The sequence below is a fragment of the Hemibagrus wyckioides genome, linkage group LG18 (assembly GCF_019097595.1).
Source record: "Hemibagrus wyckioides isolate EC202008001 linkage group LG18, SWU_Hwy_1.0, whole genome shotgun sequence".
NCBI lineage: Eukaryota > Metazoa > Chordata > Actinopteri > Siluriformes > Bagridae > Hemibagrus > Hemibagrus wyckioides.
Window position 1 is genome coordinate 15626804 of NC_080727.1, and position 17603 is coordinate 15644406.

General features: G+C 39.2%; 1 protein-coding gene across 1 annotated transcript in view; it reads left to right on the top strand.

The window, feature by feature from the left end:
- Positions 1-1763: 1763 nt before the first annotated feature.
- The window catches only part of si:dkey-112m2.1 (transmembrane protein 132D), a 168899-nt gene continuing 153059 nt past the window's right edge, over positions 1764-17603 (top strand). Inside the window, exon 1 of the mRNA XM_058414819.1 lies at positions 1764-2727. Within this exon, the coding sequence (XP_058270802.1) occupies positions 2667-2727 (61 nt within the window). The 5' untranslated portion in view covers positions 1764-2666. The remainder of the gene's footprint in view (positions 2728-17603) is intronic.

Genomic DNA, 17603 nt, shown 5'->3' on the forward strand with positions numbered 1-17603 from the left:
TTGTGTTGTATTGTTCACATATCGATTGATCCTTTTAAACTGAATTGCTGTTCACTAATGCTTTATGGAACATTTTTGAAATGCAACTTTAGACCACTACTGTGTGCGACCAAACTGAGCACAGATTTCAATTACAAAAGAAAACTAATTAGCATCCTGCTTCAGTCCTTTAATTAAATGCGAGGGGGAAAAAAACCACCCCATCATTGTTATAAAAACACATCTGTGCAGAGGCTCTATACCCTGGGCTGACATTCACTGGTTCACATGTTGAATTGTCAGAGGTACACATTGTTTATAACACCTTTATAACATTTCTCCTGTGCATTGCCTAATGACTCGCAGCTCATGGTGATTTAAATGAGTATTGCAGTAAGTGATTAAAATTGAAGGATTGTAGAGGACTACAGGCTAGTAAGCTCAAGAGGCAAAAAAAAAAAAAAATCTGCTAATGCAAATAAAATCTTAAAGGATCTCAGTGCACCACTGCATGTTTTATTTGTTAGCTAAGATCACGTCATACTGAAGCCTGGGCCATGTTTCTGAATGTATTGCTACTTATGACCAAACACTACATGTATTACATATCACTTCTAAAATGTCATACACCTTATGTATCCAAAATATGTGGACAGCTGACCATCAGATGACCATCAACGACGAGTGTTAACACTGTTATAACAGCCTCCACTCTTCTCTGAAGATGTTGGAGCATGACTGTGGGGATTTGTGTTTATTCAGCCATAAGAGCATTAGTGAGGTCAGGCTGAAGAGGCATTGTGTGCAGTTAATGTTTAAGGTCATCTTAAAGGTTTTTTAGTGGTGTTAAGGACCAGGTTCTGTGCAGGACGCTCTCTTTTGTCCATCATAGAGCTTGCTGTGTGCAGCGGGCCATTGTCCTGCTGGAATTGGTTTAGGTTCCTTAGTTACAATGAAAGGAAATCATTCTATACAAGTGTGGGCGTCCAGCTTCGTGGCAAAAGTTTGATGAAGAATCACATATGGGTATGATGTTTTGGGTCCACATACCTTTGGCCAAATAGGGTTCCTACCTTATGTAATATTATAAATAAATCAGTAGTGATCTTACTTAATAGAAATATAGCAAAATATAAGAAAATATAATTTCCCTTCACTTCCTCTGTAGTCCACAGTGTAATCCAGGCTATTCTTCAAAAGTTGTAAGCTGTATAGACCATTTTTTTATGGCAGGATTTATGTTAGGAAGTATGAATTCAGGAATTAATTCTATGTCGCCAAATAAATCATCCATTAGTACGCAGAGCACAGCGTCTGGCTGCGAAAAACAAGAGGCACGAACTAAGAAATACTTCTGAAAATCTGAGTCCACTAGAGGGGGACGTTGTGTCTTAATGCTTTGAAATAGCAAGTGAAACTGTTTGGGATAATAATTATTCAGCAGAATTATTACTAAAAAAACAAAACATTAAAGAGTATACATAATATGTTATATTTTTCTGCCTGAGAGTCTCACAATTAATGGCCTATTTTTTAATTAAATGCTTACAAATTCGTATATAACCACAGCTGATATTTCACATTAAATATTTCCTTTGTTCCTGCTATTATTATTATTATTATTATTATTATTATTATTATTATTATTATTCATGAGCTGTGAGGTCCCCCCTTTAGACGCGACGCCCCCGTTTTTCCACTTCAATCCTAAATGCCTTGCATTTGGACACACAGTTCACTGATGAGAGTGTAAAACCAGTCCTTTCGGCACAGATGTAGTGCACCTAGATAGGGGGCGCAGAGCCAATCGGGACTCGGCGTCTCCAAGTCGTCTTGCGCGCTCACTCGTCTCCGGGTTTTTTTTTATATCGTGGCGAACAGCATTGTCAGGACTCAGTGAGCAGAGCACGGGCATGAAACCTGGCTGGACTATACAGGAAAGGAGAAGCAGGTCGGGGAGAACTTTTTCGGAAAATCCATGTCAGTTTCTGTGCGCTTGTGGCACGCGTGTTAAGTTTGACGCACGACGCGGGACAGCGGGACACCAGCAGCGGCGTAGCCACGATTTTCTCAACATGTGCTGAATGAAAATTGATCTCGCGTGCTACAGATGTAGGATATTAAATGTGTATGCAGTCGCGCACACAGACATGCGGCTGTGTTTCTCCTGAAAGGACGTTGTTGCGCTACAAGGATTTGTCGGGTGTAAACACGCACGTGACGCACCGGCAACCGAATTTTAGAAGTTGTGTCGATCCCTAAAGACTGACAATCATTTCTAACTTTCCCCCAGATCCTCTCATGGCGTCTTAGGCTTCCTGCATTAGAGTGGTACTAAACCTGCACGTGTATGTGGACCACCTGCGGATTTGGTCTTTGGGCATCTTTCCACTGAATAAATCCGCGCGTATACACCGCGGTACGTTTCAATCAGTGCAACTCCTAACGTCGGTGCGTTTTAATCACAACACTGGAGCACTTCAGACTTAATGTATAGTTCAGGCACGAGCTGTGCAGTTTTATATGGAAAACGAGCACCGGTAAGGTAGAGCAATGCGCGCCCTGCACCTCGGCGCGTGAGCAGGAGAAAGAGGAAGAGGAGGAGGAGGAGGAAGAGGAAGAGGAAATTCAGGTGTCAGGAGGAGTTGTGAGAGCTTCCAGAGTTCCGCTGACCCGCTCCCTGAAGGATGGAGAAGATGTGGATGCGCATGTGTACTGCGTCCCTCATCCTGCCTTTGCTTTGCAGAGGTGAGTCTGCTGCACATCTGCCGCACAAGCTGCACCTAAATCCTTACACGCTAACAACAACAACAACAAAAAAAAATAGACAGCTGGATGTTCTTTGCTTGCTAATGGGGCTCTGTGATGGAAACCCACTCTGTTGCCAGGTTCTGCATAGAGTCTTCCTCCAAACCCCCTTTTTAACTCTCAGAAATTAAGCTAACAGACTTGTACTTTTAATTAACACAGGTGTATATTTTGTACTTTTAGTGAACATGTTTTACCTGGAATCATGCAAAATTATTCACAGTACATAATTAGACCTTTCCTGCCTTGCACCCGATGTTACAGGGCTTGACTCCAGACCCATACCAGGATAAAGTGGTCACTAAAGATCTTAAGAATGACTTCTCTTATAGCTAAAGATAAATAATATGCACTTTCCTATGAAAAAAAAATACATACTAAAGGTACAAAACATGCCCTGTTGGAAAATACAGTTGGGTGTCTTTATTTCTGAGAGTCAAAGAATGCAGACTGCTTTGATTTAGATCCATCTGGACTTATATGTTGCTTTGATTTAATATTATTTATTTCTTATTGCTCTTGTCCTTTTGTCAACTCTTTCAATTCCTAATGGAAATTGGCCTGATGGCAATCATTCTAATGCTTTGAATAGTTTCCAAGAGCCACTCAGTCATGTTTAGTTACAGATACGCATGTATTTTTTCCCCACTTTTCCTATGCAGAGGTGACTCTAATTCTCTCCTACTGCTGAATCTTAAGTATTATTGCATTATGCCTCTCTGTTCAGGTTGTAATAACTCAAACAGGATCCGTGTCTGCCTGGACATATAGCTGCCAATAAAGCACGCCGTGTAATTATTTCTTGCTGTGGTATTAAAGCGGTATTAGTTCGTTCATATTCATCCCAGCATGCAATGGTGTCTAAATGGTGTTTAGTTACAGATAGAAATGAATTAATATTCATTGTATGGAAATGCGATCGTTGGCATCCTTTTTATGTTTGATATATTCTGTTCATGTTGAATATAAATGCTTTCCTGTTTCATTGCCTGGATTTCACAATCATCGTGGACACCCTGCAGGACTTTTGAATCTTGTTACAAAATCAGGCACCGATCATAAGGCCCTTTTACACTGTAATGAATAACTGAAAGCATTACAGACCATTACAAAACCATCAGGAACTGTCTGTAACAGGTTCCATGATTATTTTCGGCAGGACCGGGATTGCATAAAGGTAATTCAGGCGAGTGTGTCAAACAGATGCTAGCACTTATTAAATAATCAGAAACTAGGCTGAATTCGAGTGAATTGGGGCATCAGTAAATGGAGTAAAACACATTAACAATAATGTAATCTTCTTTCAGCCTCTTACAACCCAACTCGACTCTCATGCATTTATTGCACAGTGGGATGGATCAAGGACACAGAGCTGCATGCAGGAAGACAGCTAGCAAGAGAGTACACAGAAAAAAAGATAATTACAATTATCTATAATAAAGTGAAATGGAAGAGTACTTTGTGTACTGTGTTCATATCATTTTAGAAATTCATGTCGACCTTTATTCTTTGTTATTCTGCTACTGCAAAAAAAAAAGTCATTTATTTAAATAAAGTAATAAACCAATGTAAAAAAAAAAGAAAGAACATCCTTATAATTAAACATGATTTTTTAGGCAGTTCTTCAATTCAAAAGCGTAAGCCATGCTTTTGTAGAGTATCACATAAGCATCCTTTTCTTTACTTGTGGATAGTAACAGCTCAGTAGGAACGCGAATGTGTTTGGGGAGTTTGTTTTGTTAATGACAAGAAAGCTTTCTAGCAGTCTGTCTGAAATTACCCTACATGATCACATTCAGGATTTAATAAAACCAGTAGAAAAGTAAGAGTTACAGAGTTGTATCGTGTAATTTTAGGATGCATGATTGTGTGGATTCGACTCTACGCCCAATTTGGCACGGAACTCTGTTTAAACTATGTTTCAGTGCTGATTTTGGCACTGGGTAGCATATACCGATCACAAATGGGTCACAAACGATATCTTCTTTTGCTGATTTGCATGCAGTTTATTTTTACATTCTACGGGAAAGTTATTAATACTTGAATATTTTCACATTTCATTCGTTTCTCTCGTCTCATTTACTGTTAAGTTTACTGTAAAACGGGGTAATAGGTTTCGATATGTCAAGATGGTGTGGGAGTTGATACGAACGTGCAGAAGTTGTCATTGGAAAAAATAAAAGAAAACAAAGAAAAATAGTATGGTAAGAAAAGAAAAAAGGCTTCGGAAAACTTTATAGACACTCGACAAAAAAATAAATAAATAAAAGAACTAGATCCTTTAAGATATTTTTGGTTGTCCCCCTAGGGGATTGTCACATCTGTGTGTTTCTCAAATAACTCTTAAAAGGATTTTGTTATATTCATTTTTTAAAATGTTTTATTTGTTGTCAGCCTGGCAACATTTGCTCTATACACCGAGATGGCATTGTATCAGGTTCAGCTCACTTAATAGGTGTATTGTAATTGCCGAATGTTTTCCATCTGTTGTGCTGCAGTCTCAGCGCTGCTTTTCTTCATCCATCAATGCGAAAGGAACGCTATAGAAGCAGCACTGAGCAGATCTTTTTTTGCCATGCTCATTTAGAGATTAAAGCTCATTTCTGCACACACACACACACACACACACACAGTGTATTAATGTTCCTTGTCCTTGTGATGTATGTTTAATACACTGTTCATGAGTTGGGCCAGCAGTTTTGAGTATGAGGGAAGTGGAATTGATTCTCCCTCCTCACCTAATGGTTGGAGTAATGAGGCGGGGCGTTACCTCAGAGTGAGACACGCTGGCTAAATGCAGCCTGAGGTTCTCATACGTTACTGAGGATACGCTCCTAAACCTTCATCCTCCAGCTGCAGGACAGAGTTAAATTGTACAATATAGTTGATAATTACTTTCCGTATGGTGTCAGTAGACTGGAGACATGAACCCGTGGCACAGTAATATAGTAAATAGAGATGAAGGTAATTTTGATGTAGACGTATGTGGGATTGTATTTTGTATTAATACGTTCATGCGGCTTACTCATTGTGTTTTTATTGGGTTAGAGAGGATTCTCCAGATAAATGGTGGATGATTTGCATCATGTAAAATGTAATCATGTGAAATGAGAGATGAGCCAATACAAAAGACATGTAGAGGCTTAAAAAGTTAACAGCTGGAAGTATCAGAATTCCAGTGGGTCAAAAAGTTCCTGTCAGGATTTCAGAAATTGATGTAATGACTTGGAAGAAACTTATGATTGGCCAGTCGTGATACTTAGGAGTTAATGGGGGAGCTTGTGGCTGTGTTAAGAGCCAGTGCCTTTTTCTACTTGATTGCATGAAACAATCCAAGCAACTCAAGTCGGTTTCCTCCTCAAAAGCAATTTCCGAACAACTGAAGGTACAATTATGTACAAACAACTTTTTGCAAATATTTTGGGACCACATCATTCAGTATTTAGAAAGAAGGCACAAGTTGGAGGCATTAGGTACCAACGTGTGTGTAGCCACTATTAGTAGAGTTAAACCTTGCAAGGAAGAAGCCATTAATTAAAAACCCAGTTTTTAAGTTTTCAGGAGATCACCAGATTGAGTTATCTATGGAGGAAAAAGTGGGAGGCTTTTAATCTTCATCTCAACTGTGAAGCAGCATCATGTTGTGTGGGGTGTTTTTTTCTGGAAAGGGGACATGAGGAAGGAGGATTATCTAGAAAGACTAACGCAAAACTTCAAGACATCAGCCAGAAAAGATAAATCCTGGTCACAGCTGGACCAGTGATCCTATGCATACCTCCAATGTTGTACAAAATGGCTTAATGACAATAAGGTGAAAGCTCTGGACTGAACAATGCAACCATGAGCAAGGAGGTTTTTCCTTTCATCAGATATGACACTTGTCCAATTCTGCCGCTTCTGCTTTCACTGTTTACTAAACAGCTTTAAGTCTGTATACAAATAAAGATTTAATTATAATACAAATGATGTTTAATTGTGCTTCACCCCTGAGAGAACCTGTACTCAGAATATACAGAGAATTGCCAGTTTGGCTTGGATCAGACCTCTGGGTTTTGGGCTCCCGTATAGAGGAATTTGCAGGACCACTGGGAAATAGCGTTCCACTGATGATGGGGAATCCAGAAGAAGCAGGTGGGAGAGGAAATTGCCTGTGTGAGATGTGCAGCGGCCGGTCTGCTTTATCTGTCGCCTGTAATATACGGGGAAAAGGTGGAAGAAGCAGAGCGGCAGAGCAGAGCACAGATTCACTTCCGTTCAAATTTAGCTGAGCCGAAAGTTAGCAGCTTCCTCCTTCCTGCAGTTAATTCAGTGTGAGAGTGAGGTGAGGCGCAGTGATGGGGGACGATCCAATCAGGAAGAAATAGCTGTGGAAAATACCAAACATACTGCAAGGGTCAGTGGATGTTTTTAAATTGTCTGTCTCTGGTTTATTAAAAAGATTAAAAACGTTTATTAAAAAGATGTTTAGATTCAAATTAATGTAGGGGTCAGGTTATTTTCGTTAATGTATGTCCTGCTTTAGAAATGCTTTGGATTAGTCTTTAGTGGTGTTTCAGTGCTGTATTAGGTGATTTTCAAGCCTATTTCACCATCAAGCTGACAGACAGAGACAAGCGGACAGGAAGACAGAAAGAGAGACGCATAGAAAAATAGTCACAGACATATAGACAGACAGACATAATGTGTGTGTGTGTGTGTGCTCCAACTTCTCCATACTGAGAGTGATCCAATAGGTTCCACACATTCCTTCATGCCAATTCACACATATTCCATCCTTGTCGTCTAACAGAGATGAGAAAATATTCATGAATTCTAAAGCTGCACATTGTAGATATTCTCAAGTGATGCTGTGCGTTCTTATTATCTTCTTGTATCAAGATAGCAAAAGCTAATCATGTAGTTTCATTTATACTTCTATGCCCTGACATTGAAACTCGAACATTATTAGATGTCAGATGTATGACATTCTAAGTACAGTGTTACGTAGGAAAAATGTCCTCTTTCCTTGAGACAGGCTAATTAAACATGTTATACAATGCTAAGCATTCAGTTATTATAAATAAACGAGTTGTTATCTTGAAAAAATATTTTAGCTGGTCCACCATTTTAAATCTGACGTCTCTGTGAAATGTGTGAGGGCCGCGATTTGATTCTATCTGGTGACAGATTTCCTTCGGAAACAGGAAGTCACAGTGGCACCAAAGAAACATGTTTACTGCTAATGAGCTGCTACTATAGAACAAGACACACCCCCAGGGGTGGGGTGGGGCATATACATATACATAGATGTATGTTCTAGAGAGCATTAAGTTAGACAAACATAAGGCTAGTGCAGGATGAGGTAATAGTTTTACAGGAACTATACAAATCTTTGTTCTATATATAATATAATATTGGTCTCCATAACACTAAAGGACAGGTACATAAAGCACTCAAACACTAATATTGTACATCATAGTCTTTAACTTCCCTCGGCAGAGAGCAGGAAAGTCGAGTGATCGGAAGGTGAGTGATTTATCTGCACATAGTGTCTGTGTGTGTGTTTATTTTTATTTTTATAGGTATTGAGCCAGAAGCGGTATAAGGCATCTGGCAGGCGTTCTGCATTATGATGAAGGTGATTATAGTCTGTGTAGCGGCATAGCCACAGATCAGTGAGTCTGAGACAGGCAGCTCTTGTAATCACTCTTAATAGGCTTGTTGTTTGTGAGGTAATGACACCAGAGCCCCACTTCCGGCTCACGGGAGAGCCACTGTCGTTCTTTGTGGGGTCTCATCTTTACACACCAGGGCTTTTATGCTTGTGTCAGGCTAAAAAGTAATACAGTTCATATACATTCACTGGCCATGTTATATATTATATTGAACACCATGCTAATGCTGTGTAGGGTAATGGATTGCCCTCAAACCAGCCTCAGTTCTTCATGGCATGGATTATACAAGGGGTTGGAATCATTTCTTAGAGATTCTGGTCTATGTTTACATAGTAATTGACAAATAATTGCTGCAGTTTTGACAGCTGCACAGTCATGCTACAAATATACAGCGTCTCAAAGGCGTCTATTGTATCGAGATCTGGTCACTAGAGAGGCGCTGTACTAAAGCACACTGAACTCATGGTCATGTTTATTGAAAGAGTATGAGATGAGCTGTACCTTGGGACATGGAACTTTATCATGCTGGAAGTAGTCATTAGAAGATGTGTAAATTGTGGCCATAAATGCATATACTTGGTCAGTAAAGACAGCATTGAGTGGCATTGACCATTGATTGATTGATACTAAGGGGGCCACAACTGTGCCAAGAAAGCATGCCCCACACTATTACACTACCATCATCATGTTGAGCTGTTGACCCAAAGCAGGTTGAGTCATTGGATTCATGCTCATGACAATTTGCATGTAGCAGCAGATTTGGGGATTCATCAGATCATGTTTTGTTTGTCTAATGTTCAACAGTCCAGTTTCAGTGAGCCTGTGTCCACTGTATACTCAGATTCCTGCTCTTGGCTGACAGGAGGTAAACCTGACGTGGTCTCATGCAGTTGTAGCTCATCCATCTCATGGTTAACATTGTGCGTTCTGAGATGCTTCACAGCTCTCCATGGTTGTTGGTCCATCATCAACAAGGCATTTCCACCTGCAGAACTGCCACTCGCTGAATGTTTATTGTTTTTCACACCATTCTCTGTAAACTCTTACGAAAATCCCAGTAGATCAGCAATTCCTAAAAAACTCAAAACAACTTATCTGGCCCCAAAAATCATGCCGCAGTCAAAGATCACATTTCCTTCATTCTGATATTTTGATGTGAAGTTAACTGCAGCTCTTGAGCTGTAAAATCTGCATGATTTTATGCACTGCACTGCCTGCCACATGATTAATAATTACATGATAGAGCAGGGGTCCTTGTAAAATGGTGGGTGAGTGTATGTAGCAGTACATTACATTTTCTAAGCTTATATAAAGAACTTTCTTAGCCGGTACACTGTAAAATGTACATAGTGTCTCTACACTTCAAATGTAATCAGCTGAGATGTGTTTGGTGTCTGAACTGTGCTGCTTTGGTTTTACACTGGAGTTATGAGGTTAAGGTGGCTAACCAATAATGGATAGCCACCTTAACTGCATATGTATAACCTCCAATTTAGCACTGTGCACTAAATTCCCAAGTGTAAACCATCTCACAATAGACATCATTTATATCAGTAATACCATTTGTATAAAATATATAAAAATACAAACTCCCCAAAAAATCTAAACTGTATCTAGATCACCATGTAGCATTTTTAACATGCTGCTCCACAGCCAGGCTTCAGGCCATGCCTCCAATTTGAGGCTGAAACATTGTTTACCTATCTTGCTAGCAAACATGATTCCTGCATAATAGCGTACCTACATTTGGCTAATTTGTAAGCAATTTTGCCCACATCAGATAGCTACTGCTACGCATATTACTAGTTAGCTGAATAACATGAACAAGGTTATTGCTAGCCTTACTGATAAACCATTACATTGTGTAAATGATATGAATATGTTATGCTAAGCAATGCATTGAGTCAAGTAAGAGTGTAATGACTTGCTGTGAAGGGGGCAGCTGTAATGATTCTGTATTTAGGACCAATCAGAGTAAATGTACTGCGCTGTTCCCTACGTCTCATGTTTACAGCCTCTGTTTCCAAATTACAGAGCTCATAAACAGTTTCACAGCCGCGGGTTGTGGGGTTTGTTAAATTAATGACGGGAAACAACCTGATGTGTGTGTGTGTGTGTGTGTACTCTCTTCTTACTGTAAACTCTTTGCAGTGTTTTTTTAAAGAAACTATTTGAACTCTGGGAAACTATGGCTCTGTGATTTAATCAATTGTTATGGAGCCCGAGGCACACCCATTAGTCATTGGCGCTTTTGAATTCTGTACTGACAGCGATGTCAGTAGTTACGTTTTATTTGTACAGACCTATATTTATAACAAGCTTGTGAGGGAGTGACTGTTTAAAATGTGTGACAGACACTGACTCGTTTCATCATACGCTCCACAGCATTAAATGACTATAAATGGATAAAAAGTGTGACATTATGTTCTCTAATTAAGCGATATTGCACGAGCTACAGCGGCGGTTTTGCTCAAACCGATTGCCTGTGGTATACCTACAGCCAAATCACAGTCATGCTGATATTCAGAACATCCAGAAACTATAAATAAGAAATTAATATGCGGTAACTGACATTTCCGACACAATATGGGCAAATAGTTTGTTTATTTTTGCTCAGTCGACGAAAATCGTTCTCAAAGATACCACACCTGGATAGAAGCACTGCATGTTGTCAAGTCAACGCCCAGATTGAGTGACAGCCCACAGTAAGTGTAGTAATGGTTTCAGTGCTGCTAGAATCAGTATTTTATGTAGTGTACACAGTGATACACACAGTGAATTGTTCCAGTGCTGTTAGAGTCAATATCATCACACTTAGAGCTCCGCTTGTCTTATCAAATTAGTGAACTAAATGTTGTATAATAAATAATAATCTTTAGTAATGATAGTTGTGATATGAGACCAGTAAAATACTTGGGGACATGCTGTTACAAGAAGATAATCAACTACAACAAACCATACCAGTTTACAAGAGTATTATTTATTTCTTTCATTCAGGAATTTGTCCCACAACTAACATAAAATATTTTATTGTTGCGTTCCTGAACTATTTGTTTAGTAACGTTTCATAGCAACAGAGGCAGTTTATTTTTAACTATTTGGCGAAGGTCTCCTCGGTCTCAGAAGTGGTCATAAATCAAATCACAGGACAGTCAATAATCTGATGATTCACACTGCTGTTTCTGGAACGAGGTGATGATGATGTCTAAAGCAATATGTATGTATTTTGCTTGGTGATATTGAGTTTTTTTTTTTTTTAATTTTTTTTTTTTATATTGGAAACCACCTTTACATTGCCAATCAATGGAAAGTTGGACCTTGTTCAATCCACGCAGGAAGAAGAGAGAAACTGAGCATGCACTGCTTTTATTAATGAACTGTATAACTGAGCATCTTCAGTAGCTGAACTACTAAATGTCAGCACTTTGTATTGATCAGAGTTGGACTGTTAACAAAAGGATGCTGCCTATTTTTATGCAGCATCTCAACAACTTAGAATATAAAAATATCTCTGCCAGTGGATGTAGTTAAATAAAAGGCTAAATATTTTAACTGTGACACAATTTTTTATGATTTTAGCTTTCTAACACAGAAATATGAGTTCAAAGAGCTTCAATATAAGGGTGTATACATCTAAATTGTATTGTATTGTGGGAATAGTGTAAGCATTACACCTACATTTTATTTGTGCAACTCCCTTTTTTAATGGACCATGTTCATAAATTAGTCTGTTATTTTTTTAATACTGGGAGCTCAATGGCCTCCTGTTTATCACTTTTGCTGGACACGACTGCATGTGACTGTGCCCATGCGATGGGCTAGCACCCAGTACACAGTGTCCCTTGCCTTGTGCTCCAAGTGTTCTGGGATAGGTTCCAGACTCCCCATGACCATGTGTAAGATAAGCAGAACTGAAACTCGATGGAGGGATTTTCGATTCGTGTTTGCAAATCCTGCCTGAAGTCTAGAACCCATAGACATCACCAGATGCCTGCCGATGCTCTGCCTGGTCTTTAACACAGCTGTGTCCAGTTCCTGTTTGTTCATTGGCAGCCATAAAATCTCCATGCCATAGGATAATTTCATAATCATGATACATGATAATAAGCAATTCCATTCTGGGACAAGATGATATTTGTCTCATCCGTCCATAGGATGTTGTTCCAGAACTTTTTCTTGGGTTTTTCTGGAAAACTCTGATCTGGTCTGCCTGTTCTTGGGGCTTATGGATTATTTGACACTTTCTGCTGAAGTTTTCTCTTGATTGTTGACTTGGTTACAGATACACATACCTCCTGAAGGATGTCATTGATCTGGCAGGCTGTTGTGAAGGGTTTTTCTTTAGCAAAAACAAAAAAAGAACTCTTCTCATCCACCACAGTTGCTTTTCATGGTCTTCTTGTCTTTGCATGGTCTTCTTTTGGTTTTCCTGATCTAATCATTGCGCTTTTTGTTTTTAAGAATATATGAAATAATTGATTTTGGTCACACTTAATCTCTGATAGCTTTGTCTTGATATTTTCAACTTAATGATGGCTTGCGTCCCTGACAGAGACAGTTCTTTGGACTTCATATTCAAAGTTAACAATAACAGATTCATAATATTCAAGATTCAAATGCCACCTCTGAAATAAACCCTAGATCTTTTATCTGCTTACTTGCGAATAATGAGGAAAGAGCACACACATGGCCATGGAACAGCCGAATAGTAACATCGTCCAATTACTTTTGTAACCTTAAAAAGAATGGGCCACATATAAACCTTCTGTAATTTCCACACTACCCGCAAAGAAATACAGAAAGTCTGAACTTTGAGCATATCTTTGATATTTAATTAAAAATTAAATAGACTGTGTTAGATAGTTAAAATAACAATAACTTTTGTCCAAGTATTTCTTGGCCTGACTGTATATGTTTGACCTGGTTTCTTTGTTACTGTGTTAGAAATGAGCATGGAATTTACAACATTCATATTTAGTGAAATTTATAGTATTAATATAAGACTACTCTGTCAGAACATATATAGTATACAGTAATTGAAAGCTGTAATGATTATATTTTAATTAAACGCTACTCAGTGCTTTTCGCTGCTGTAGGTCTGGAGGTTATTAAGCCCCAGAATGCCAAGCTAAAGCCACTTAGGGTAATAGCTTGGAGAACAGGGTATTATTTTGTGTCAGAAAAGGCCAATATATTAACATTATTCTTCTAACAGAGCATTTTCTCTGGCTGTTTCCTTGCCAAAAATAAACCTGATATATATTTGGCTTATTGCATTGCCCTTAATTTATTCATCACAGGTTTCACTACATCCCATTGTACAAATCTTTAATGAATTATTGCATAATGAATACTAATATGCCCAAATTTTAAAGCACTTCCTTTTCTGGAATTCCTTGCTATGCTATAGATATAGATTTCTCTTCACTGGAACTACAGAGTACAAACCATGCCAATCAATGCCCATAACAATGTCCCTGCACAAAGTGAAGCTCCATGAAGACATGGATTGCCAAGGTTAGAGTGGAAGAACTCAAGTCCTGACCTCAACCCCACTGAACAAATTTGGGAAACTGGAACGCAGACTGCATGCCAGACATTCCTCACCCAGCATCACTGTCTGCCCTCACTAATGCTCTTGTGGCTGAATGAACACAAATCACACAGACTCCAACATCTAGTGGAAAGGGATGCCAATTTCCCCAGCAGAACATTTAACAGGAATGTACAAATCAATGTGTGCTAGCTAGCCAACATGCTATAGTGAAGATTCTTTGGGATATATTTATGCTAGTGCAATCACAACCATGCCGATATAAAGTATAGCCATCCAATTGCAAGTGCAATATTGATTTATACAATAAGATAATGTAGTACTGACATTTCTTCATAACCACACTCTGCCTTGTGTAATTTTGCTAGTAGAAGGAGTATTAGGACTACTTTTAGCCATGTGGTGTACAATAAAATATCCAAATTAAACACATTACAAATAATTTCTCAGCTATTCTAATACGATGGAATAGTGAAAAATAAATAATTTTATATTCTTAAAAAAGATTATTTTTCATTTTAAAAGCCTGATCTTTTAATATTAGAGTTTTTTCTTAACATGTGATTTTTCAAATAAGAAATGATAATATTATAAAAATCGTAAAAGAAACTATGTCATCTATGTACAGTTTCCTTATGTAGAAAAATTAAAGACACTGAAAGATTTTCACTTTGCAACCTTGAAAAAACATGCAGCTTTAAAAGAACAAATGAAAACAATGTAATAAAGCCATAAAAGTGCATATACAAATACAGAATGTATAACAGATGGACACATAATTACTGCTGGCATGTCTCTTTTATTCCACTTCACTTAAGAGCACGAATTCCTGCTCAGATAATGAGCTTTTTTGTGTACAGTTATTTAACAGTTGTACATTACAAGATAATTTGTCAGTTTTATAGCCATGAGAGTTTGTCTCACACTCTTCTGAATATTTTAAATATGCACAGACTTGAAGCTAACGGCCACGAATATCACGCCTTGACTAATCCAAACTCATCATAAGCCAGAGGTGGGAAGGATTTTTTTTTTTTAAAAAAGGATGGTTAAGTGGTAGTTTGTGGTATGTGGTAAGGATTTATGCTGCTAACAATAGACTAACTTTTTTCACAACTCATAAAAAAAGCTAAAACTTTTCAGGGGTTAACACTGGAGTGAGGTTACTGGTTATACCATTTCTTACAAATATAACTATATAAAATAAAATGGAAATGTGAATAAGGTTTAGCAGTAATGGGGAGTAATGGGCATTTGGGTATGGACTGTAAAGAGGAGAATTCGGCATTTGGGTATGGACTGTAAAGAGGAGAATTCGGCATTTGGGTATGGACTGTAAAGAGGAGAATTCGGCATTTGGGTATGGACTGTAAAGAGGAGAATTCGGCATTTGGGTATGGACTGTAAAGAGGAGAATTCGGCATTTGGGTATGGACTGTAAAGAGGAGAATTCGGCATTTGGGTATGGACTGTAAAGAGGAGAATTCGGCATTTGGGTATGGACTGTAAAGAGGAGAATTCGGCATTTGGGTATGGACTGTAAAGAGGAGAATTCGGCATTTGGGTATGGACTGTAAAGAGGAGAATTCGGCATTTGGGTATGGACTGTAAAGAGGAGAATTCGGCATTTGGGTATGGACTGTAAAGAGGAGAATTCGGCATTTGGGTACGGGCTGTAAAGAGGAGAATTCGGCATTTGGGTATGGACTGTAAAGAGGAGAATTCGGCATTTGGGTATGGACTGTAAAGAGGAGAATTCGGCATTTGGGTACGGGCTGTAATGGGAAGTAATAGACATTTTGGTACATGCTATAAATTGGCATTTGGGTGTAGACTGTAAAGAGGAGAATTGGGCATTTGGGTATGGGCTGTAATGGGAAGTAATAGACATTTTGGTACATGCTGTAAAGAGGAGTAATGGGCATTTGGGTATGGACTGTAAAGAAGTGAATTGGGCATTTGGGTACGGGCTGTAAAGAGTAGTAATGGGCATTTGGGTGTGGGCTTCAATGGGGAGTAATGGGCATTTGTTTAGAGGCTGTAAAGAGGAGTAATGGGCATTTGGGTATGGACTGTAAAGAGGAGTAATGGACATTTGGGTAGAGGCTGTAAAGGGGAGTAATGGGCATTTGGGTAGAGGCTGTAAAGAGGAGTAATGGGCATTTGGGTATAGGTTGTAAAGAGAAATAATGGGCATTTGTATACGGGCTGTAAAGAGGAGTAATAGGCATTTTGGTACAGGCTGTAAAGAGGAGTAATGGGCATTTGGGTATGGGCTGTAAAGAGGAGTAATGGGCATTTGTATACGGGCTGTAAAGAGGAGTAATGGGCATTTGTATACGGGCTGTAAAGAGGAGTAAGGTGCATTTGGGTATAGGCTGTAAAGAGGAGTAATGGGCATTTGGGTACAGGCTGTAAAGAGAAGTAATGGGCATTTGTATACGGGCTGTAAAGAGGAGTAATGGGCATTTGTATACGGGCTGTAAAGAGGAGTAAGGTGCATTTGGGTATAGGCTGTAAAGAGGAGTAATGGGCATTTGGGTACAGGCTGTAAAGAGAAGTAATGGGCATTTGTATACGGGCTGTAAAGAGGAGTAATGGGCATTTGGGTATGGGCTGTAAAGAGGAGTAATGGGCATTTGTATATGGGCTGTAAAGAGGAGTAATGGGCATTTGTATACGGGCTGTAAAGAGGAGTAAGGTGCATTTGGGTATAGGCTGTAAAGAGGAGTAATGGGCATTTGTATACGGGGTGTAAAGAGGAGTAATGGGCATTTGGGTATGAACTGTAAAGGGGAGTAATGGGCATTTGGGTATGGGCTGTAAAGAGGAGTAATGGGCATTTGTATACGGGCTGTAAAGAGGAGTAATGGGCATTTGGGTACAGGCTGTAAAGAGGAGTAATGGGCATTTGGGTATGGGCTGTAAAGCGGAGTAATGGGCATTTGGGTATGGGCTGTAAAGAGGAGTAATGGGCATTTGGGTATGGGCTGTAAAGAGGAGTAATGGGCATTTGTATACGGGCTGTAAAGAGGAGTAATGGGCATTTGGGTATGAACTGTAAAGCGGAGTAATGGGCATTTGGGTATGGGCTGTAAAGAGGAGTAATGGGCATTTGTATACGGGCTGTAAAGAGGAGTAATGGGCATTTGGGTATAGGCTGTAAAGAGGAGTAATGGGCATTTGTATACGGGCTGTAAAGAGGAGTAATGGGCATTTGTATACGGGCTGTAAAGAGGAGTAAGGTGCATTTGGGTATAGGCTGTAAAGAGGAGTAATGGGCATTTGTATACGGGGTGTAAAGAGGAGTAATGGGCATTTGGGTATGAACTGTAAAGGGGAGTAATGGGCATTTGGGTATGGGCTGTAAAGAGGAGTAATGGGCATTTGTATACGGGCTGTAAAGAGGAGTAATGGGCATTTGGGTACAGGCTGTAAAGCGGAGTAATGGGCATTTGGGTATGGGCTGTAAAGCGGAGTAATGGGCATTTGGGTATGGGCTGTAAAGAGGAGTAATGGGCATTTGTATACGGGCTGTAAAGAGGAGTAATGGGCATTTGGGTATGAACTGTAAAGCGGAGTAATGGGCATTTGGGTATGGGCTGTAA